The sequence below is a fragment of the Nerophis ophidion genome, linkage group LG01 (genome assembly GCF_033978795.1).
Source record: "Nerophis ophidion isolate RoL-2023_Sa linkage group LG01, RoL_Noph_v1.0, whole genome shotgun sequence".
Lineage (NCBI taxonomy): Eukaryota > Metazoa > Chordata > Actinopteri > Syngnathiformes > Syngnathidae > Nerophis > Nerophis ophidion.
In genome coordinates, this window is record NC_084611.1 from 23,179,565 (window position 1) to 23,203,567 (window position 24,003).

The following is a 24,003-nucleotide window of genomic DNA, read 5'->3' on the forward strand; positions in this document are numbered from 1 at the left end:
TATATGTATATATATATATATATATATATGTCCTAATTAGATTATCCAGAGAATAGTGCTCGATACTATGATAGAGCGCAAAATATGTATGTGTGGGGGAAAAAAAAAAATCGCAAGACTACTTCATCTCTACGGATTCAAATCTACCAAGAACCCACCCACAGTTGAGGAACTAAAGGATTTGGAGAATGACATGCTCAAAATGATACAATCAGTCAAATTCAAGCCAGCCCGCAACCCATTCCTCACCAAGCTGAATATATATATATATATATATATATATATATATATATATATATATATATATGATGAGGTAGATCACCTTGACTTTGTCCTTTCAAAAGTAGCTCGCCGGCTGAAAAAGTGTGGGCATCCCCGGTCTACAGTGTCAAAAGCTTTGAAGAGATCAATAAAAAGTGAGGCACAGTCCTATTTTTTTATCAAGCGCTACAATGATGTCTTTCAGCACCTTTATTTTAGCAGTGATAGTGCTGTGCTTTTTTCTGAAGCCTGATTTGATATTTACCTTGTTGGTCTGACCAACAAAGCCAATTATGACTCATCATACAAACACCAACCAATCATGAATTTTCTCCGTACGTATGGAGGTTCTCATTTATCTAGGTTATTGAATTTTTTTTTATATTTTCTCCATCTCAACATCAATCGCATTAATCAAAATAGTGTAAGAGATTAATAATGCAATAGATAGAAAAAAATTGTGCTGCTGCAGTGTTGATGGATTTAACAAAAGCATTCGACACAATTAATCACGGTGATTTAATAAAACAAATTAGAAAGGTATGGAATCAGAGGGTTGATATTGAACTGGATTAGAATCTACTTAACCAACAGGAAGCAATATGTGAAGATAGGAGAACACACTTCTACAGAGCTGAAAATATTTTGTGGCGTACCTCAGGGATCAATACTTGGACCAAAATTGTTCAATCTTTATACAGACGACATTTGTAAAGTTACAAAGGACTTAAAGTTAGTACTATTTGTAGATGAAACAACTGTGTTTTCTTCAGGAGAGAATACACAACAGCTATTACAAATAGTAACAGAAGAAATCAACAAATTAAAAAGATGGTTCGACAAGAATAAACTATCTTTGAATCTCATCCATCCATCCATTTTCTACAGTTTATCCCTTGAATCTCAGTAAAACTAAAATAATGTTATTTGGTAACAGTATAAGGGAAAGTCAAATCCAAATAACAATGGACGGAGTAGACATCAAAAAGAAAGAAAACACATTTTATGGTTTAATAATAGATGAACTGAAACTTGAAACCTCATTTTGAAAATATACAACAAAGTAGCAAGAAACACGTCAGTAATGAATACAGCAAAATATGTTCTGGACCAAAAATCACTTCATATTCTCTACTGCTCGCTTGTGTTACCATTTCTGAGTTATTGTGTAGAAATATGGGGAAACGATTACAAATGTGTGCTTCATTCACAAACAGTGTTACAAAAAAGATCAATTAGCTTAATACATAATGTCGAATATAAAGAACATACAAACCCTTTATTTATTGAATCACAAATATTGAAATTTTACGATTTGGTGCATTTGCGAACAGCTAAAAATATGCACAAAGCAAACTATACCCTACTACCCATGAATGTACAAAAAATGTTCTCAACAGAAGAGGAGAAATATAACTTCAGAGGAAAATTTAATTTAAAACATTTGTATGCGCGGACCTACATATCCGTATTGGAATTAAATTATGGAATGAATTAACCAAATAAATCAAAGCACCAATATGATTCAGTTTAACAGACTGTTCAAACTACAAGGTTAACAAAGTACAAAGAACAACAATTATGAACATCTTGAACCTTTTTTTTTTTTTTAAATATATGTATTTAATATTTGTTTACTTATTATGGTATATTATTTATTTATTTATTCACTGTTCTGTTACAGAGAACAAGCAAATGGGATAAAATTGGAACAATATGAAAAGGGTTGGGATTAAATAAACTGTGCTTTTTTCTATTCCTTTTCGGACGTGCTGTAATGAAACAATTGGAAGTATGTGAGGCATTACATTTTATAGTATGCATGTTTGAAATAAACTAAAACTTATATGACTTCACGGTGTTAGAGGGGTTAGTGCATTTGCCTCACAATACGGAGGTCCTGCAGTCTTGGGTTCAATCCCAGGCTCGGGATCTTTCTGTGTGGAGCTTGCATGTTCTCCCCGTGAATGCGTGGGTTCCCTTCGGGTACTCCGGCTTCCTCCCACTTCCAAAGACATGCACCTGGGGATAGGTTGATTGGCAACACTAAATTGGCCCTAGTGTGTGAATGTGAGTGTGAATGTTGTCTGTCTGTCTGTGTTAGCCCTACGATGAGGTGGCGACTTGTCCAGGGTGTACGCCGCCTTCCGCCCGATTGTAGCTGAGATAGGCGCCAGCGACCCCAGTAGGGAATAAGCGGTAGGAAATGGATGGATGATATGACCCCGAAATAGTTACTGTTCATTGGGCAACTTGTTTAGTGCTTCTTGCATTTACGTCTTAACAGGGTATTCTTTAAATATTTTCTGGAATTTTCTTCGCTCCCCTAAAAACTCTCCTCTCAAGAAAAACTGCATCTTGTTTCCCCACCTTCAACATGTTGCCAAATCAAGTTTATGCTTTTTTAAAATGTATATAACTTATACTTTTAAAAAAGTGCTGGCCCAAACTTATGATTTATTAGCCTTGTTTGGGTCAGTAATCCATCCATCCATTTTCTACCGCCTGTCCCGTTCGGCGTCGTAGGGGTTCGCTGGAGCCTATCTCAGTTGCATTCGGGCAAAAGGCGGTGTACACGCTGGATAAGTCGCCACCTCTTCGCAGGGCCAACACAGATAGACGGACAACATTTACACTCACATTCACACACCAGGGACCGTTTATGTTTTTGAAATTATGTTTTTTGGAATGTTGTGTAGTTTACTGCCTATTTCTATCACTTTCAAGCTGGTTAGCAGATCAAAGTAACTCTCACATTGTACTTTAATTAGATGCCAATTCTGAGCTGTCTAATGCCACACTTGAAAAAATAAATACATCTTTTTACATAGTTGTGCAAGAGTGACAGCTTATAGCACTACAATTTTGGCACTGGATCCATTTATTAATAAATCATGTAAACCATATTAAAGCAGGTTACCATCAACGAGCTGGGGACTGCAGATGAAAATCAGCCTTTGGCTACAAACTGTCATATTCATATTTTATATGTTCATTAATGTGCAAAGCATTATGTCACAAAGTTATAACAAATGTCAACTTCCTAAGAAGAGTTTTATTGTACATCTATAAACAAACTTATTGGTGTGTCTAGCGGGACAGACAAAAGTTAATTCAGAAAAAATGCAGTCGTTTATAAATAATTTAATGTTTCTCCGAGGCCTGGTTAGCAAATGCGTCACGGACCGGTAGCGGGCCCTGGACCGGATATTGGGGACCACTGCTATTAATGTCTCTGTTTTGGTAGCCTTCACTAACATTAGGTGAAGGACATGTACATGCCTGCTATACAGATTGACAGAGCTCAAGGCCTCGTTTTACACAAACAAAAGTTGCCGTGACATCAGAATGAAGACAAACATGGCTACCACTTTTTCACCTCCTCCATCTCAGAATCTTACTGACAATTATACTATTGTATTTCATTCGTCTTCCCTAACTTTTAATCTTCTTTATTACTCTCGTGGTATCTTCACAGACAACTTATGCTATACTCTTATTATTCATGAATAATTTAGAATTCAAACAGATGTGTTGCATTGACTTTCCATTGTGTGATCAGCTGCTATAAAACCAAAAAAGATGTTACTTCCACTTTTGTTAGATGAACAAGGATTGTATTTGCGATGTTATATGTGTGTATATATATATATATATCATCATTGTATTCCGTTTATATTTACATCCAACACAATTTCCCAACTCATATGGAAACAGGGTTTATATATATATATACTGAGATGGGTTAAAAACTACTTAGGATTATCTGACGAGACTTGGAATTATTTTAATCCTAATATCAATCCTTCTGTTTTGTATTTGTCTTTTGTTCTCCCAAGCAAATAAGACATCTCTGGATGATGTAATCAGACTGAAGGACTTATCTACAGTGTTGACGCCAGAGCAGGAAAAAAGCAGGAAGGAGGGAGAGTGGGGATACTGTGACGATACAAACATGGGCGTGGGCAAGAACACCTCTTCCAAGCCGATGGACAGCGGGAGCGAAGGAGGGAAATATGAAGAGGAAAGCAAACACGGAGCGGACTTCTACCCTATTCCGGTACATGCATGTGTTTTTTTTTTAATGCAAAATAACACACTTAACCCACAATATTCATCTCTGTTATTACAAATACAGTCATGGTCAAAAACTTGTAAAGAACATAATGTCATGGATGTCTTGAGTTTCCAATACTTTCTACAAGTCTTATTTTTTTGTGATAGAGTGATTGGTCCAAATCTGCTGGGTCAAATGTTAATATTTGGTTACATGTCCTTTGGCAAGTTTCACTGCAATAAGGTAGCTGAGATAGGCGCCAGCGCCCCCCGCAACCCCGAAAGGGAATAAGCGGTAGAAAATGGATGGATGGATGGAAGGTGCTTTTGGTAGCCATCCACAAGCTTCTGGTTGAATTTTTGACCACTCCTCTTGACAAAAGTGGTGCAGTTCATGTAAAGTTGTTGGTTTTCTGACATGGACTTGTTTCTTCAGCTTTGTTTACATGTTTAAGTCAGGATTTTGGGAAGGCCATTCTCTAACCTTAATTCTAACCTGATTTAGCCATTCCTTTACCACTTTTGACTTGTGTTGGGGTCATTGTCCTGTTGGAACACTCAACTGTGCCCAAGACTGATGATTTTGGGTTGTCCTAAAGAATTTTTTTTTCAATGTCCCATATACTCTCTGTAAAGCACCAGCAAAACAGGCCCAGAGCATAATACTGCTACCACAATGCTTGACGGTAGGCATAATGTTCCTGGAGTTAAAGGCCTCATCTTTTCTCCTCCAAACATATTGTTGGGTATTGTGGCCAAACAGCTCGATTTTTGTTTCATCTAACCACAGAACTTTCCACCAGATGGTCTTATGTGATGTCAGATTAAACAAAAATGTGTCTGTTTGGCCACAATACCCAGCAATTTGTTTGAAGGAGAAACGGTGAGGCCTTTAATCCCAGGAACACCATCCCTACGGTCAAGCATGGTGGTAGTATTATTATGCTCTGGACCTCTTTTGCTGCCAATGGAAATGGGACAATGAAAAAGGAGGATTATCTCCAAATTCTTCAGGACAACCTAAAATCATCAGCCCGGAGGTTTGGTCTTTGGCACAGTTGGGTGTTCCAACAGGACAATGACCCCAAACATATGTCAAAAGTGGTAAAGGAATGGCTAAATCAGGCTAGAATTAAGGTTTTAGAATGGCCTTCCCAAAGTCCTGACTTAAACATGTGGACAATGCTGAAGAAACAAGTCCATGTCAGAAAACCAACACATTTAGCTGAACTGCACCAATTTTGTCAAGAGGAGTGGTCAAAAATTCAACCAGAAGCTTGTGGATGGCTACTAAAAGCGCCTTATTATTGCAAATGAAACTTGCCAAGGGACATCCATCCATCCATTTTCTACCGCTTATTCCCTTTCGGGGTCGCGGGGGGCGCTGGTGCCTATCTCAGCTACAATCGGGCGGAACATGTAACCAAAAATATTAACAGCTGTATGTATACTTTTAACCCAACAGACAATTTTCCCTCCAATTTTTCATGTGGGAGCAAACGCCAAAACTCCTTGAGCATTCAGTGGCGCACATGTGAGCGACGGCAGACGTTCACACTGCTATGCGCTTATCTATTCATTCGATTTTGTGCACGGCCTAGATTTGCCGTGCGCAGAGGACGCGTGATCAGTGTGCAATTGCACAGGCGCGTACCTTAGAGGGAAAGTTGCCAGCAGATGCGGTCACATTTTCAGTAGACCCATAATAAATTCATAAAAGAACCAAACTTACTTTTTTCTGACCAACAAGTATGTGCTCCAATCACTCTATCACAAAAATAAGACAGCCATGACATTGTTCTTTACAAGTGTATGTATACTGAAAGGTACCGTGGCCTGGAAGTGCAAAACAGTATTATTTCATTGGACAAATTACAATTTCGGACAGCACAGTGCACCAGAGGTTAGTGCTGGTGCCTCACAATAACAAGGTTCTAGGTTCGATCCCCAGGCTTGGGGTCTTTCTGTGTGGATTTTGCATGTTCTCCCGGTGACTGCATGGGTTCCCTTCAGGTACGCCGGCTTCCTTCCACCTCCAAAGACATGCATGCAACTGAGGATTGGCTGATTGGCAACATGAACTTGGCGCTAGTGTGTGAACGTGAATATGAATGTTTGTTTGTCTAACTCGGTTGGCCCTGTGATGAGGTGGCGACTTGTCCTGGGTGTACCCCGCCTTCCGCCTGAATGCAGCTGGTATAGGTTACAACACCCTCGCAACCCCGAGAGGGACAAGTGGTAGGAAATGGATGGATGTTTCAGAAAACAAGTTAACAAAAATTTTAATGATTTTCAATTTCAGAAAACACAAAAACAAAAGACAAAAAACTTTATAATTTCAGAAAAACAAATTGATAAAAAATTCAACGCTAAAAGATTTCAGAAAACACAAAAAGAAAAGCCGAAAAAAACTTACGTTTTTGTAAACCAGAAAGGGAATTTCTTAAATCGTAGATTGACAGCTATATCAGCCAATCATTTTGCTCATGTCCGCAGAGTACAGAAAAGGTAAATAAAGACTCAGCGGATGTGGACAAAATTTTTGGTTGATTTAGCTGTATATCAGGGATTTGAGACATTTCCTTTCCGCTTTATGAAAACGTAAGTTGTTCCGGCGTTTGTTTTTGTGTTTTCTGAAATTGTATATTGTTTTGTCTTATTTTGTTTTCTGCAATTGTAATTTGTTTCATGAAATGTTAGTGTTTTGCACTTCCAGGCAACCGTACAGAAGTCACAGTCTGTTGTGGTGGAAACTGATTCTAACCTCAAGTATTATCTTGTGACCCTTTTTTCAAAATTAAAATACATGAAAGCAGCCAAGATAAGATCCTCATTGACACGAAAAAATCACATGACTTTTTTTTTTTAAGTTACGCAAGTACAGCCATTTTTTTCAACAAATATTTGCCGAAAGAACTCCTCTTTAACCTGTATTTCAATATTCCAATGCTGCTTTCTGCTCTGATTACAAAAGTGGCAGTGAATCCTGTCTGCTTTCGAGTCCTCTCTCACTATTCTGCTGGTGTTCACAAAATCAGAGGAAGGAAATGTGAAAGGTTTTTACTTTCCTCCTCGGTTGTTTTGTGAAGAGCTGTTTTTTACATCAAAGCTTCCACTTATTTCCAGAGACACACCATAAAGAGGAAGTGTCTTATGTGAATATGTTGAAATGGTGTATAATTCTGACTCCATATAATGTGACTTGAAATTTCTGTAAAATAGCCTTGATATGCAAAACAAAATTGTACCCTGCAGAGGATGCCAGTTCCTACATCTGAGGAGGATATATTGGAGATCAGAGGTGTCCAAAGTGTAGCTCGCAACTAAATGTATTTGTTGGCTCGCAGCATTGTGTCAGAATAAAATCTAAAAAAAAAACATCAATAAAATGTAAGAAAAAAAGAACAAAAAGATGCAATGCACATAATTTTGAAAAAGCTGAAATAAATAGGGCAGCAACGATTATTGGTAATAATGCTTTTGTAAGTGTAACTTATAGAAATGAATAACATACAGAGAGCATAAAGTGTCCAAAAGATTAAATATACGTACATAGTTTTTGCAAACCCGCATACAGTTAAGTGCACATGAGAGCAGTGATGTGTGGCAGGGCTATGAAGTCAGTTTTATCTGACTAATCAATTAATCAAACAAACTTGTTAGATTACTGTTTGTATCATTTCCTTCCCAAAATAAAACTATTGTGCAGTCAAATTCGATTTTCTTTAATCAGATGAATCACACTTTTGAATTTGGATTAATCATGATTAATCAGAGGTTATTACTGGCTTAAAATATTTGAATTAAGTTTAAAAAGTTAATGCAACAAATGCAGTTTTGTTGTCAGCATGTCATACAGGAATAGAAAACAATGCTTTAATGCACATAATTTATTTGCTTAGACTTGATAACAGTTTAATCTAAAGTCTAGTCAGGGTGTATTTTGAAATAAGAAAGTTAAATCGATTGGAATTCACATAGCTGTATGATAGATAAATATGGATAGACGAGTTGAGCGACAGGTATACAGAGATGTAGGTAAAAGTGAGAAAGGTAGAGATAATAAACGGGTAGATAAATTGGCGATGTCTTGAGGTGCTTTTGATTGGAGAAATTAGATGTATTTGATTAAATAGATTAGCATAGATATAATATAGATATTTGGAAAATATGGTAGGCATGTAAACAGAAAGACCTAATTGATGGTAACAGAAAATAAACATTCTAAATCAGCCATATGCAAATGAAGCATGCACCAAGGAAGCACAACCATTACAGTAAACATACACCACACTGGGATCAGGAGATTGTTTTGATCTTTTAAAATGTCAAACATAATTTTGTCTGTTTAGGTGGTGGTAAATGGAGTGGGCGGTGCCAATGGAGACCAGGATACGGAGAACACTGAGTTAATGGCCATCTACACTAAAGTCCAAGGAGTAGAAAAGGTAACGCATTGCGTTTAACTGGGTAAAGTCATCACAATGTCATACTGTCACATGTTAAAAATTCTGACACAACCCACATGTTCTAAGCTCTTAAAAGTGCTGGAGCTCAGTCATCATGTACATTTTCTTCTTTTACTGCTGTTCATTTTATATTGTAATATTTTAATACAGAGTTTTTCTTTTTCTGATATTCTTGACTGGACAAAAACCTGCAAATGTTTTTCCTAAATACAAAATACAATGAGTAATAACTTCCATCCATTCATTTTCTAATGCGTGTCCCTCTCGGGGCCACGGGGGGAATAAAGCCTATCCCAGCAGCATTCGGGTGGAAGGCATGAGTAGCTAAATGAGGTAAAGGTTACCCTAGATCGGGAATGTTCTTTGTGTCCAAATAAACATAAATGTTTAGTTATAAGATCCTACATATCAATCAAACTTTATTTATACAGCACTTTTCATGCACATGCAAGTGTCAACACAAAGTTCTTTACACTAAAACAACAGAGAGAAGAAAAAACCACAAATGCACACACAGCACTATTGACAATAACAAAACGTGTCATGGCACCGAGGACTGAGGAAAAAGGCCACCTTAGAGAATAAATAAAATACACAAAAATGGTACAAAATCAACTGTCTCTGCAGTCCTATGGCTCTCTGGCAGACAGTGCCACACGTGGGGGTCATAGGGGCTAAATGTCTCTTCACTGTGGGCCTTTGTTCTTGTGTTTGGTAAAGATAAAAGGCCTACGTTAGAGAACCTCAGAATCCGCAAGGGTTGATTATGGTAAAAGCAGGTCAGATAGATAAGAAGACGCAAGGCCATTAAAAGAGGTGTAATGTGCTCCTGCTCTCTGGTCCTTGTCAGCACGCGTGAAGCTGAGTTTCGTGATAATTGTAGAGTTCTAATATTTTTCGGGGGGGTTGAGCTGTAGGAAATTCACTGCCTTCCATGAATTGATGTATAAAATACAGTTAAAAAGGGTATCTATTGGTCCTGTGTCATCAAGAGACACAGCAATGTATCATCAGCGTAACGGGAAACTGATGCTGTGTCCTAATGATTTCCTTTAGAGCATGGGTGTCAAACTGTGGCCCGCGGGCCAAATATGGCCCGCCGTTTAATTTCATTTGGCCCTTGAGGCAATATCAAATTAACATTAGAGCTGGCTCGCCGGTAACGCCACATTCACCGCTAATACTCATACTTGCCAACCCTCCCGATTTTCCCGGGAGACTCCCGAAGTTTAGTGCCCTTCCCAAAAATCTCCCTGGGCAACCATCCTCCCGATTTCCACCCGGACAACAATATTGGGAGCGTGCCTTAAAGGCACTGTCCTCTACAACATGCCCTCACGTCCTCTTTTCCTCCATATAAACAGCGTGCTGGCCAAGTCAGATAATATATGCGGCTTTCACACACATACTTGGTCAACAGCCATACAGGTCACACTGAGGGTGGCCGTATAAACAACTTTAACATTGTAACAAATATGCACCACACTGTGAACCCACACCAAACAAGAATGACAAAACACATTTTGGGAGAACACCCGCACCGTAACACAACATAAACACAACAGAACAAATACCCAGTATCCCTTGCAGCACTAACTCTTCCGGAATGCTACAATATACACCCCCCACTACCACCAAACCCCGCCCACCTAATTTTAATTTTATTTTCGAATTTATTAGCCTGCGGAAAAAGTTAATGTTGATATTTACCTCAGAAGGCTGCAAATAGAAAAGAGGCATTCATTTTTTTAATTACGTTTTATTTAATATACCACTGATGTTTTTTCGGGGTTTTTTTTAAAGTTGATTTTGCACTATTACGTTAATAAGCTCTGCCTGTTCCATGGGAGGAAGCCCGAGTACCCGGAGGGAACCCACGCAGTCACGGGGAGAACATGCAAACTCCACACAGAAAGATCCCGAGCCCGGGATTGAACCCAGGATTACTCAGGACCTTCGTATTGTGAGGCAGATGCACTAACCCCTGTTACACCGTGCTGCCCTATTTAAGCCTTGCTTATTCAATATTCATTGCAAAACTTGTTTGGGTCCCTATTAAAAGGTTAATTTGTTCAACCTTGGCCCGCGGCTTTATTCAGTTTTAAATTTTGGCCCACTCTGTATTTGAGTTTGACACCCCTGCTTTAGAGGCAGCATATAAAAATCAAAAAGAATGGGACCTATAGCATAAGCACATCTGATTACAATGTGATCTCATGAGAGCTATGTAAAAATCTTTAAATCTTATGATGATTTTACACTTTTCTGACCTATTAAATGTTGTGATCGGCGAATCTATTTAAGTTGTTTATTTTTTTATCTTGTCTGAAAATAAGAGCAAAGATGTTTGTCTTCAAGATGGAAAAAGAACGGTGTACATTTTCAAATGATACATACCGATACTTTTGGAGAGGGTGGGGCATTGAAGGTTTTCAATTAAATCTAAAGGGAACCCTTTTACAAACGAACAGCTTGCAGACGTACACAGAAAGTAGGTTATAAATGTGATTGTGGAGTAAGGATGTAACAATAAAGGGTACAACAATAACCACGGTAAAACTCCCCGACGGTTAATATTACCATTTTATTTAAAATGATCGTAAAACCGTGATTGATATTTGCACTTTGATAAACTTATAGACTGGTGATACTGCTCTTTTATAGAAGAAGCAAGCTAGTGCTGTCTCGCTAGCTATGTTAATAGTAAATATTGTATAACCACATGCTAACATACACAAAGTACTCTCTTAGAACAGAGAGATAGATCTATACTCAGACTAATATTACAGTGTCCACAGCGGTAGGTGCCCAACACCTGTTTTTTCTTCTCTCAGAAATGAAAGATAAATAGTCAAACAGTCAAATAAAAATGTTACTCTCGAAGCCAGAATCAACCAATCAATCAATGTTTACTTATATAGCCCTAAATCAGAATGTGTCTCTTCTGCCAAAACAGTAAAGTGTATCTATTTATCCTATTAAGTATTTTGAATAAAGCTATCCATTTTCATCCATTTTCTACCGCTTATTCCCTTTGGGATCACTGGTGGCGCTGGTGCCTATCTCAGGTACCAATCGGGCGGAAGGCGGTGTACACCCGTAAAATCGCAACCTCATCGCAGTTTAAATAAAACTAGCTCAACATAAATCACTGTGTACAATTACTTTCTGAGCACATTCAACAATACTGTGATAATAATAATATGATAATTTTGTTCACATATTTATATCATTATACACCTGTTTAGCAAAATATACATCGAAGCATATCCATTACATTTTTTATACACCATAAATGTGCAATATGTGTAAAATCTGAATGAACATCGTCACCAAAAACTTAAAATGCAACCTATTTGAAGACTCTCACTTAATGAAATATGGGTTTACGTGATAGAGAAAATATATTATTTATCCAGACATTTCCTTCATAAGACAAGTCTTTGGTTATTCAAAAATAATTTAATAGTTTTTACAGTAAAAATAATTATCTTTTAAACCACAGCAACTGCATCAAACTGGACACAAGTGCACACTTTTCATTTTGTCACTGTGACAGTGCACTTTTCTTTTCTGGCAATGTGAAAGCACCTGTGGAGTATACAAACTTTCCCGCACTATTTTTAAGCATTCTGGCCACTTTGAAATAGGATATGCAGTATATATTTGGCATTTTAATCTTCCGCAAAAGTGTTGATTTTGGATGTCTTTATATTTATCACTTCTTTTTTTTCTGAAGTCATGTTTTGGGCCGATTTAACTTAAAATACAACTGTCGATGTACTGATACTTTGCTTTGTTGGGTTAGTGATGAGCAAGGTAAGTCAAGAAGTAAAGGGCATTTTTTTTAGACCTTTTAGGTGGCAATAAACTTGATCCACTTCTGTACAATTGCAATCAATAGAATTTGATAATTTCAACACCAGTGTTTTGTTTTTTTGACTCTTTTTCCATGCACAATTGTCCATGATTTATTACTGTCATTTAGTGTACATATATACAACTTGTATTTTAAACAGCATTTTTATGAACTATGTAGAACTATTGCAACATACCTGCATTGACATAATCACAATATGGCAATACTGCATTGTATTATATGGTGAAGTCCTTCCCAATTCCCAGCCTTCATGTGTCTGTGTGTTTAGAGCTCAATGTCAGAGACGTTGGACAGCTCAGACAGTACAGATCTGAAAAGGATGGACATGATCTATATTATAGAGGACACTCCGCCTTGGTACCTCTGTGTGTTTCTTGGGCTACAGGTAAATACACATTTTTACTTAGGTTTTTGCTTTGTACTATTTGTTTGTAGGAGTGTATTTGTGTTTCTTTGAAATCATCAATCATCTCAATGTTGTGTAGGCAAGTTGTGATGCATCCTGGTTGCACCTAAAAAACAAAAAACAAGTCTACCCATACTTCTGCTAAATGTGTGCAAGCAATTTTGGTATAGAAGAACCATACTGGATTTAATGAGCCATTTGCACTTTCACTGTACAGTCCCGTGTTTACTTAGACTTGCTTGGCTTAATTTTTGAGACAAGCAAATGCTACCGGCAGGATCAACCAGGAAGACTTGTGGCATGAAGGTTTCTTCCTTTGCTTCGCTCGTTAAGTTACGGGAGGGAATTTTTAGTGCTTGTTGGACTGTGCGAGAAGTTTCAAGTCAACCTTACTTATGGGGATAGATGTCAGCCATGTGTTTTTTAGGGGAAATAATTGCACAGGCAACACAGTTGGGGTGCACGTTTTGACAAATATTCCCATTTTTGTATGCAGTGGTTCAGCAGTAGAAAAGTCATCTTATATAAACAAATACATACTATCATAAAGTGTGGTGTATATAGTATCATTAACAATTGAAGTATTGGGATTCAGTGCAGTTTTCTACAACCATGCATTTCTATTTTGCTTTAAGAAGGTTAAGTGTTGGATGTATTAGATCTCATTCAATTTACCGTATTTTTCGGATTATAAATCACTCCGGAGTATAAATCGCACCTGCCGAAAACGCATGATAAAGAAGGAAAAAAACGTATATAAGTCGCATTTTTTGGGGGAAATTTATTTGATAAAACCCAACACCAAGAATAGACATTTGAAAGGCAATTTAAAATAGTGAACAGGCTGAATAAGTGTACGTTATATGACTCATAAATAACCAACTGAGAAGGTGCCTGGTATGTTAACGTAACATATTATGTTCAGAGTCATTCAAATAACTATAACATATAGAACATGCTATACGTTTACCAAACAATCTGTCACTCCTAATTGCTAAATCCGATGAAATATTTGATGTCTAGTCTTGTACGTGAATGAGCTAAATAATAATATTTGATATTTTAGGGTAATGTGTTAATAATTTCACACATAAGTCGCTCCTGAGTATAAGTCAAAACTATGATAAAAACTGCGACTTATAGTCCAAAAAATATGGTAAATATAAAGTAAAGGGTTAAGCTTTGACTTGTGAACGCAATCATATATTTACTGTCAGTCCAAATGCTTAATTGCGTTTGAAGCAGTGCAAAAACATTTTCAACATACAGCCTTAACTAATGTTTTGTTCTTTCCAGCACTATTTAACATGTTTTAGCGGAACCATAGCGGTGCCGTTCCTCCTCGCTGAAGCCATGTGCGTCGGTCACGACCAGTGGGCCACAAGTCAGCTTATAGGAACCATCTTTTTTTGTGTGGGGATCACCACCCTCTTACAAACCACACTGGGATGCAGGTACACACACTCACATTACTCAAGCATCCATCTACATGCAATTCAAACTCTGTTCTTCCACTCCTAACGCTCTTGATAGTGATGGCTATTATCTTTGTTAAGGGTCTTTCCCCCGTCCATGGTCCTCTGCATGTCATTTTAAAGAGTCTTTAAGTGGGTGCTTGCCTAAGTTTAGTGCAGACTGATCCTGTGTGACTCCAGGCAGTTAGCGTAAGAATCATGAGGGTTGTGCTATGCGACTAAACCTTTGAAAGATTTTGATTGATTGAAACTTTTATAAGTAGATTGCACAGTTCAGTACATATTCCGTACAATTGACCACTTAATGGTAACACCCGAATAAGTTTTTCAACTTGACGGCGTGCTGCAGTGGGAGAGTGGCCGTGCGCAACCGGAGGGTCCCTGGTTCAATCCCCACCTAGTACCAACCTCGTCACGTCCGTTGTGTCCTGAGCAAGACACTTCACCCTTGCTCCTAATGGGTGCTGGTTAGCGCCTTGCATGGCAGCTCCCTCCATCAGTGTGTGAATGTGTGTGTGAATGGGTAAATGTGGAAGTAGTGTCAAAGCGCTTTGAGTACCTTGAAGGTAGAAAAGCGCTATACAAGTACAACCCATGTATTTATTATTTATTATTTAAGTCGGGGTCCACGTAAATCAATTCATGGTAGCTGAAATCGATTGTTGTCTACCCTTCTCGAAGTACAACAGCACTTTTTTTGTAATGTTGCCTATCGTTCACAATCATTATGAGAGGCAAGAAGACAAACGGTTTTATGGGGGGGTAGTTTCGCTTTCTAACATAAAAATTTGCTCATTCTTTGTATCTCACAATGTAGCTAATGGATCAATTCTACCTCTGTTTCACTTTAAAAATGCATTCTAACACTGTCAACGGACACTTAATTTGTCCCCCCCAAATTCAAGACTCTCCTGGGAAAAAATGCATTCTACTATTTTGCCACCACACAGTGGAATGAAAATTCGAACTTCCCTACTAAATATAAAACTACTATAAAATCCTGGCTCAGCTCAACAGCTACCTGATCTGAACCAAAATTGATCCCCAGCAATTTTCCAGAGCATCAAGCAGGTTATAGCAGGGGTCGGGAACCTTTTTGGCTGAGAGAGCCATACAAGCCAAATATTTTAAAAAGTATTTCCGTGAGAGCCATATAATTTTTTTTTAAAAGACTGAATACAACTAAATGTGTGCATTTTTAAGTAAGACCAACATTTTTAGAGTATAATAAGTCTCTTATTCTTTTTAATAACATTGTTATTCTGAAGCTAACTAACAATAAATAAAATATTTCTTATCATTAATGCGACTTCTTGAACGGGTGCGGTAGAAACCGGATGGATGGATTAAAATGCATGAGAATGTTTTATATTTTGAATGTTATTTTTGACAATGTGATTACCAGTGGAATTATTCATTACTTACCGTGTTAAGCAATGTCAGGTAAGATTTATCCGAGAGCCTGGTGCAGTCATCAAAAGAGCCACATCTGGCTCTAGAGCCATAGGTTCCCTACCCCTGGGTTATAGTGTATATATATTTTCTCATTCTGTTTTGCACACTCTTGGAGTCAACATGTACATAGTGCACAGGTATACACCACCCCGCCCCTTTTTTAGTTATATATTTATTTATTTTTTCAGATCGCCTGACATGTATACTGTGTATATATGTACATAATTTATCAATTTTTAATGGATTTTTTTATATACATGTTACAGGTTATATATCTGTTATTATTGAATGTATCAAATGTGAAAAATTATTTATTGAACCACAATGGAAACAAGCCTTTTGGCTTTTTGTGCCATCCATTTGCCTTTTTAAAGCATTACATGGATTCAATTCTTTAAGATGTCAAACTTCTCAGTCAATCAACAATAAATCAAAACAATGCTTGATTTGCAATCAGTAACCTGTACTATAACCAAACTGTATTGAGAATTTATTTTTCTAGCGCACTAACACATCAGCGTGCTACGGTATTATCTGGAGCAGCTAACTACAAAAAGAGATAAGCGAGCTTCTACTTCAGCATGAAACGCATTTGAGTTTGTAATGCACAAAACAATGTGATAAGATACCAATCTGTACTGACTGAAAAACATGAACACTCTTACTACAGTATCTGTAAAGAATTAGCCCACATTTCCTGTTTTGTTTGTACACAGCTGGCTCGACAGCATATGCACTGTAGTGTACGGTGATGTGCTGCATGTATCATGATTAATGCTATAGTGACTCACTCGATGGACAGTTGTCCGTTTGGTCAAGCTGGCTTGGGTCGTTTCCAGTTGATTTGGGCACTCGATAATTCGGCATAGCTTGGCTCAGAAGTTCCAGATTTGCAGGGTGACTATGCTGCACTTTCTGGGCTTCCGTCACCTCCAAAGTTTCACCGTTTTTCTCGTGCTTGCTTCTATAAGCAACGGTTCACCCTCCGTCTATTTAGTTTCAAAAAGATAAGGTTGTAATTACTCATTTGTCCAAATATATTCATCTTTGTTGTCTATTACCAAGTCTGCCATGATTAGAGAAAACACTTGCATTTCATTTAGGGAGTAAGAACATATTTGTTGCAGGAAGTGCACTGCTATGGAAACGGAAATAAATGTGCCAAAGAATTAGTTCCAGCTGTGTATAAAATGACCGAAATATGGTAAATATTGTACATAATACATATTGTTATGAGCATGTCTGTTACTACATTATATATAGATTTGCAGCTTGTATATTATACGTTGATGGAGGGCTTTGAAGCCTACAACGGTGACTTCCGTTAGCCGAATCTTCCAAGCGTTTTTTTATCATTTTTAAAATCCTAAAAAAGAAAATACTTATGTTTTTGTCTCTCATAATGATTGTGAATGAAAGACAAAGAATGGATCTGCTAGTGAACTTAAAACCAAACAGAGACAAAACTAAAATAACATTTATTGTAAATATTTGCAATACCCTATTTAGCTGTACATGCGTGTAACTCGTATTGATAGAAAGTGGCTAGAGTGAGGTTGCTCACTGTCAATCATATGGACGTGTATGAAAACTGATTAATACATTGTTATAAATTCTATCAACTTCGTTCTATGTTTTATTTGTACTTTTTATTCTTAAAAGACTTGTAATGTTTTTTTAGTCATACTTGTCATTTTGCCTATTTAGTTGTTCAATCTGTATTTATTTTGATATTTTTGCTACCTTGCCATTTCAGCTTGTACAGCACTTTGGGGCAGTAGGGGCTGTTTAAAGCGTTTAATACGTAGATAGATATTAATGTTGAAAAGTAACCGGCTGCCAATCTTCCTCAGCCTGTTGCATATTCCTCCTCTGGAACCTTTTTTTTCTTTGCAATTGTTTTCGCTCTTGACCCCATAGTAATTCCAGAGCTATTTTGTAAGAGCGAAGGAATGCATTGGCTGGCTCCGAGTAGCGGTCACGTAGCTTAAACAAAAACTCCCGAGAGTAGGTGAGTCTACAACGAGCGGTGGTAAATGGACGCATCGGCTGCAAACAAAAGTCCATACAGGATTATGAGTCACATGCAGGTCAAGTAAAGCACTATTGCCTTACAAGTAACATTAGATCAAAACAAGTCAATGCCATAAACCACAAGTAGTGTCAGAGTGACTGTTCTTTTTTTGATGTAATTGAGTGGATTAATTGGTTCGAACCATTAAGGGTGCAGTCTAAAAAAGACATTGGCGTAAGCCATGGGAAGTTGAGCTACATCCATGAAGAAATGGAAATAGGAGTTTAGAATATTCATATTCGTCCAACCCTATAAAAATATTTTGTAAAATGTGGAAAATCGATTATGCCCATGTTTGATAAAGTAATTTTGCTTACATTTTCTGTTCTTAAACTTGCAGGAATTAAAGAGGCTGTGTGAAACCTTACACGGGTGCCTAAAGGCACCAACTTTCCAGATTATTTTCATCATGTTTTGTTAAACCATTAAGCTTGCCGGTGGTGTTATTGTTATATCTTTTGGTTTTAAAAAAATCTGCCCCTTTAATCATCAGTGATATTTTTCACTTGTCAAGGACATTTCTTGAATGCCCTACCCAATTCCAAGTGGAGACGCAGTCCCAATTGTTAAGTTTATTCAAGTCAATTATTGTTATTTTATCTCTCTTGATGAATACTTTTGGTTTCCAGGTTGCCTTTGTTCCAGGCCAGTGCTTTTGCCTTCCTGGCCCCTGCCAGAGCCATTCTGTCACTGGACAAATGGAAGTGTAACAACACAGGTAAGTCCTTTTTCAGTCCAGTTCATCGGTCTTCTGTTTACAACCAAGCTTGCAGACACTGACTTTAATTGTCATCATATTGTTGTTTGTTACTTCTTCAGACATACTCGGGACAAACAGCACAGAGATCCTCAACACAGAACACATCTGGCATCCCAGGATACGAGAAGTGAGCTAACACAAGAAAACACATATTTAACACAAGTACTGTAAATTGAAGTTGGGGAAATTTTTCACATTATAACACCAAGTTAAACAGGAAATTAAAATGGAATTACAGAAGTATATAAGCCCAGACATGCCCTGCAGCAAATGTTATTCAACTTCTTAAATAATCGCTTATTCAACGAAAGCTGAACAGCTGCCAAGTATGTGCAACAACCTTGTGACTTTTTTTGGCTTGATTTACTGTTGCTTCTTGCTAATATTCATGACCATTTTCTTTTTGTGCAAAGCTAATTAACTAACTTTTTCTCTGTGGCAAATTTGACATGAAACTTGATTAGGCTCAAACAAATGGATTTTAATAAATTACATCTGGAGCACATCTCAAGATCAAAACAAATATGGACAGATAACTTGGTGCTTTAAAGGTTTTCTCTTCTTCGTTCTGTATTTCTTATCAAAGATCCCCTTTTAAGCAAAATAGACAAACTATTTTCAAAAAGAAATATCCGTCCCGAGAACCTGTATATGAGCACCAAAGGTGTTGGAAATACTGTATATCATCTCCCTCACTTGTTTGTTTCACATTTGAGTGGAGAGGAACACAAATGGTGACGTAAGTGTGTGACGAGATTGAAGCGTGACAATGTTTCTCGTTTAAAACAGCAGCTATCTCGCAGTAACAGGACAGAAGCCTCACCCACTTTTTGAGTTTCAAAAAGGGACAAGCATAGCTGAAGTTTTACAAGCAGCTGTCACTGACTTGGAGCCTAAAAGAGTAAATCACATTTTGATACTGTGACATTAAATTGATTTCAGTTAATTACATTGTGCGGGGCTGTTTTGAAATACAAGTGTTTTGAATTATTTGACTTGAATTGCAAGAGTTTGTGACATGCAACACGCAAGTGTCGGTGCCCGTGGCATGACTGGAACCGCACCATGGCTGCCTTGTGTTATAGGTGTCCAACAGTCACCACAGTGTTAGTTCAAGCAAATGCACAAGTCAATTAATGAATACCAAGATCGTGGACTGGGAATTAAAAAGTGCCTGCCTTCAAATGTATTTACATGTAGCTGAGTTTGATACATAAGACACGATGGAACAGTACTTTGGATATGCTCGCTCATCACCTCTAGCAGCAATAGCCTTATTCAATTGTATGCATTTAAATGAAACTTCTATAATTTGTAATTTTAGTTTCAATTTGTGGGAAGAAGTTTGAAAGTCAAATGCTCATGCTTAGTTCATGCAGACAAAGCCTTTATTTCAATATGACCTTGCGTTGTTTTGTGACTCACTTAAATAAACGTCCGTTTCATATATTTTCTCGCTGCCGTTTTCTAATAAAGGTCAACATATCATCTCGTTTTGTTCTCATCAACTCTATATCGTGTATCGTCACAGCTATCGTCGCTTTTGGTGTGTGCATCACAAACTAAAAACCTCAATAATTGCTTGTATTTCGTCACGTGACTTTTTCCTGGAGGTTAAAAACAGTGGTGGTCAACCAAGCCAAGATTGCTGTTGTCGATATCCGGTGCTCCAGAAGTCTTTTACACGACCTAACTGATGAAAACTTAGAAAAGCATGGAGGCCTTCAACTTCTTTGTGTGTGGCTGCTCAAGGAAATTGGTATCAAGACTCTACCGAATAAATATACATTGTAAATATGACTGCTCAGGTATTGTTCATTCAACAATGTAAAAAGTGTGTTCAACCTTTATTGTCTTGCGGTTCAGATCCAAGGGGCCATCATTGTGTCTTCTCTCGTGGAGGTGTGTATTGGGGCACTGGGTCTGCCCGGACTCCTCTTGAAGTATATTGGACCTCTGACCATCACCCCTACTGTGGCCCTTATCGGTCTCTCCGGTTTCCAGGCTGCGGGGGAGAGGGCAGGCAAACACTGGGGCATTGCTATAATGTAAGTTTACATTTCAAATGTGCCTTGTTCCATCTGCTGCTGTGTCATCGTGTCTCTTTGCGTCATAGCCACAGGGGCCGCTGCGCCAGACGGACATGATAGGATTTGTAACTGCCAATAACTTGCCCTTTCTCAGGCCATTAAGACAATTGATTTGTTTTGTAGCCCTGAGGTCTTTTTCCATACATAACAAGGGGGAAATAGAATATGTTTAGACCAGATGGAATGACCTTGTAGATAAAATCAAGTCATCAGTACCTTACAATCAATCACAGCCACATGATGAGCATGTATTTCACAGCTTTCACATTTATTGAAGTAGGGTTTTGTATTAGTCTGTTCTATTTAGCCTCATCCTGGAATTCAAGCTCTTATTATATTTTGTGCTAACAAAACTCGGTCAAACTCAGGATCATTGTTTTTGTCTGCAGGACTATTTTCTTGGTGCTTCTCTTCTCCCAGTATGCCAGGAATGTCCAATTCCCATTGCCCGTCTACAAAGCAAAGAAGGGTTGGACTACCTACAGGCTGCAGGTGTTCAAAATGTTTCCAGTAAGTGCAGCCTTAGCTCCTAATAAATGTTGGTCTGACCTCTTTTCTTTACTATCCATATACAGTCGTCCCACGTTTATCGTTGTTGATTGGTTCTGGGCGTGACTGTGGTAAATGAATATCTGTGAAGTAGGAATTATTCATTGTAAATGGAGAATTTTAATTACTAGAGCATAAATAACCTGTGGCGGACCTTCTAAAAGTGGGTTTAAACACTATGAAAGGTCTTTAAACATGAAATAACGCTCAGCCACCTTACTTGTGAATGCCAACATAGTAGACATCATAATAGAAAATTAGACATATACTGTACTGACATTTGAAGTTGTCGACTCATGTAGTATCCAATATTACTGTAGTATTGATATTTATAACTCATTTAGCCATTTGAATGCTTGAAGATGCTTGATTTAGGCCCAAAGTACAGAAACAATGCATTATAAAAAATCAGACAACCAGACTTCGAAGCACAATGTGATGTGGAATGACTGTTGTACATTGTTCAAGTTTGTCATTTTTGCTGGGAGTTGGGAAGGTATTCCTCAAGTGTACCACCATGCAGCAGAATGGTGCAAGACACCAGTCTTTTTCTGCCCTCTGCTGGTCACATAAGCATAAAGCAACCACACACTGCAAACAGACAATCCCCTGCTTTGGAACATTGGGACATATGAACAGACAGCAATTTTAGTTAAAATACTCGAGTATCTTCAACCTGGTATGATGTTTTACCGCAACAAATGTGCACCATACTCTGTGTTAGTTTGTACAGTGATGTATGGAATTATAAAGCAACGCTCGTACCTTTTTTCATCGGTATCTCCAATTCAGTATCCAGTACCTCGACTTTTTGATTTAATCTTTTATTAGTAGATTGCAGAGTACAGTACATATTCCGAACAATAGACCACTAAATGGTAACACAGGAATAAGTTTATCAACTTGTTTAAGTCGGGGTCCACATTAATCAATTCTTGGTAAAACTCATGAGTAATTTCAGATAAAAGCTGTCTCTTGGTTTTATGTTAAATTGCGAGCATAATTCTAGTTAGGAGTACCGTATTTTTCGGACTATAAGTCGCAGTTTTTTTCATAGTTTGGCCGGGAGTGCGACAAATACTCTGGAGCGATTTATGTGTGAAATTATTGACATCTTACCGTAAAATATCACATAATATTATTTATCTCATTTGCGGAAGAGATGGAAGAAAATGTCAGCAATCCTCACACACACACGTCAGCCGATACGAATTCAGCGAGGAGGGTCATGGCAGAAGTGCATTGTGGGTCATGAACAAGATCTGATAGCTCAGTTACAGCTCATCTTATTACCTATTCTGTCTTATGTCTTCTATGTTGCACGATTGCACCAAATAAAATTCCTAGTTTGTGAACCCGTTTTCAAACAATGGCAATAAAAAAATCAATCAATCAATCAATGTTTACTTATATAGCTCTAAATCAGTAGTGTCTCAAAGGGCTGCACAAACCACAACACAAACCACTACGACATCCTCGGTAGGCCCACATAAGGGCAAGGAAAACTCACACCCAGTGGGACATCGGTGACAATGATGACTATGAGAACCTTGGAGAGGACAAAAGCAGTGGATGTCGAGCGGGTCAAAAACTATTCTGATTCTGATTCTGATGGAATGCTAACTGCAATATGCTACTGCCGTAGCTATTAAAATAAATCATTTCATCGTTGGCGGTAACTTATAAAAACTGAGAAGGACTGAACAAAAATGGCACCGAAAGGGAAATCATGTACTGCAGATTACAAGCTGGACGTAGTGAAATATGCAGCAGAAAACGACAAGAGGAAGCGGCGCATACCTTTGGAGTTGACAGAGTTGTTTAGAAGTGACATCGAGGAAGAAGATTTAATTGGATTTATCGATGAGGAGTGACAGATTATCTGTTTTGGTAAACATATAGCATGTTCTATATGTTATAGTTATTTGAATGACTCTTACCATAATATGTTACGTTAACAGACCAGGCATCTTCTCAGTTGGTTATTTATGCGTCATGTAACCTACACTTATTCAGCCTGTTGTTCACTATTTATTTATTTTAAATTGCCTTTCAAATGTATATTCTTGGTGTTGGATTTTATCAAATAAATTTCCCCCAAAAATGGAACTTATACTCCAGTGCGACGTATACATGTTTTTTTCCTTCTTTACTTTGCATTTTCGGCTGGTGCGACGTATACACCAGAACGACTTATAATCCGAAAAATACGGTATGTACGTGCTCCTGTGATGATGAAGAAGAAAAAGTTATGAGCCTCGCCGCCGTTAGCTGGCGCAGCAAATCCTAGAACAAAGCCTGCAAGTTTTGCCCCAAAAACATTAATTCCTAAAAGCAGAAAAAAACAAAAACAAAACACGATCGACAGTGCAGCCCCACTTGAGGCAGCCATGCCGTCGGCACCTCCTCAAGCAGCAGCCAGCTCCCACACCAGCAGACAATATCGAAATGGCAAACATTCTTTCATAAAATTTGAGAAATGACTAATGGTGTTTGCGACTGAGAAGTAGCTTGAAGGAGACAACACA

General features: G+C 37.9%; 1 protein-coding gene and 1 long non-coding RNA gene across 4 annotated transcripts in view; one reads left to right on the top strand and one right to left on the bottom strand.

Annotated features, from left to right (window-relative positions):
• The window catches only part of slc23a2 (solute carrier family 23 member 2), a 104,108-nt gene that overhangs the window by 63,467 nt on the left and 16,638 nt on the right, over positions 1 to 24,003 (top strand). For all 3 annotated transcript variants that reach the window (XM_061898700.1, XM_061898716.1, XM_061898707.1), the window contains 8 exons: positions 4,101 to 4,321; positions 8,670 to 8,765; positions 12,935 to 13,051; positions 14,369 to 14,526; positions 18,706 to 18,794; positions 18,896 to 18,963; positions 20,703 to 20,884; positions 21,316 to 21,436. In XM_061898700.1, the coding sequence (XP_061754684.1) occupies positions 4,101 to 4,321; positions 8,670 to 8,765; positions 12,935 to 13,051; positions 14,369 to 14,526; positions 18,706 to 18,794; positions 18,896 to 18,963; positions 20,703 to 20,884; positions 21,316 to 21,436 (1,052 nt within the window). The remainder of the gene's footprint in view (positions 1 to 4,100; positions 4,322 to 8,669; positions 8,766 to 12,934; positions 13,052 to 14,368; positions 14,527 to 18,705; positions 18,795 to 18,895; positions 18,964 to 20,702; positions 20,885 to 21,315; positions 21,437 to 24,003) is intronic.
• Positions 20,495 to 24,003, bottom strand: part of LOC133551738 (uncharacterized) — a 39,340-nt gene continuing 35,831 nt past the window's right edge. The window contains exon 4 of the long non-coding RNA XR_009806560.1: positions 20,495 to 20,841. This is a non-coding gene — a long non-coding RNA (uncharacterized LOC133551738). The remainder of the gene's footprint in view (positions 20,842 to 24,003) is intronic.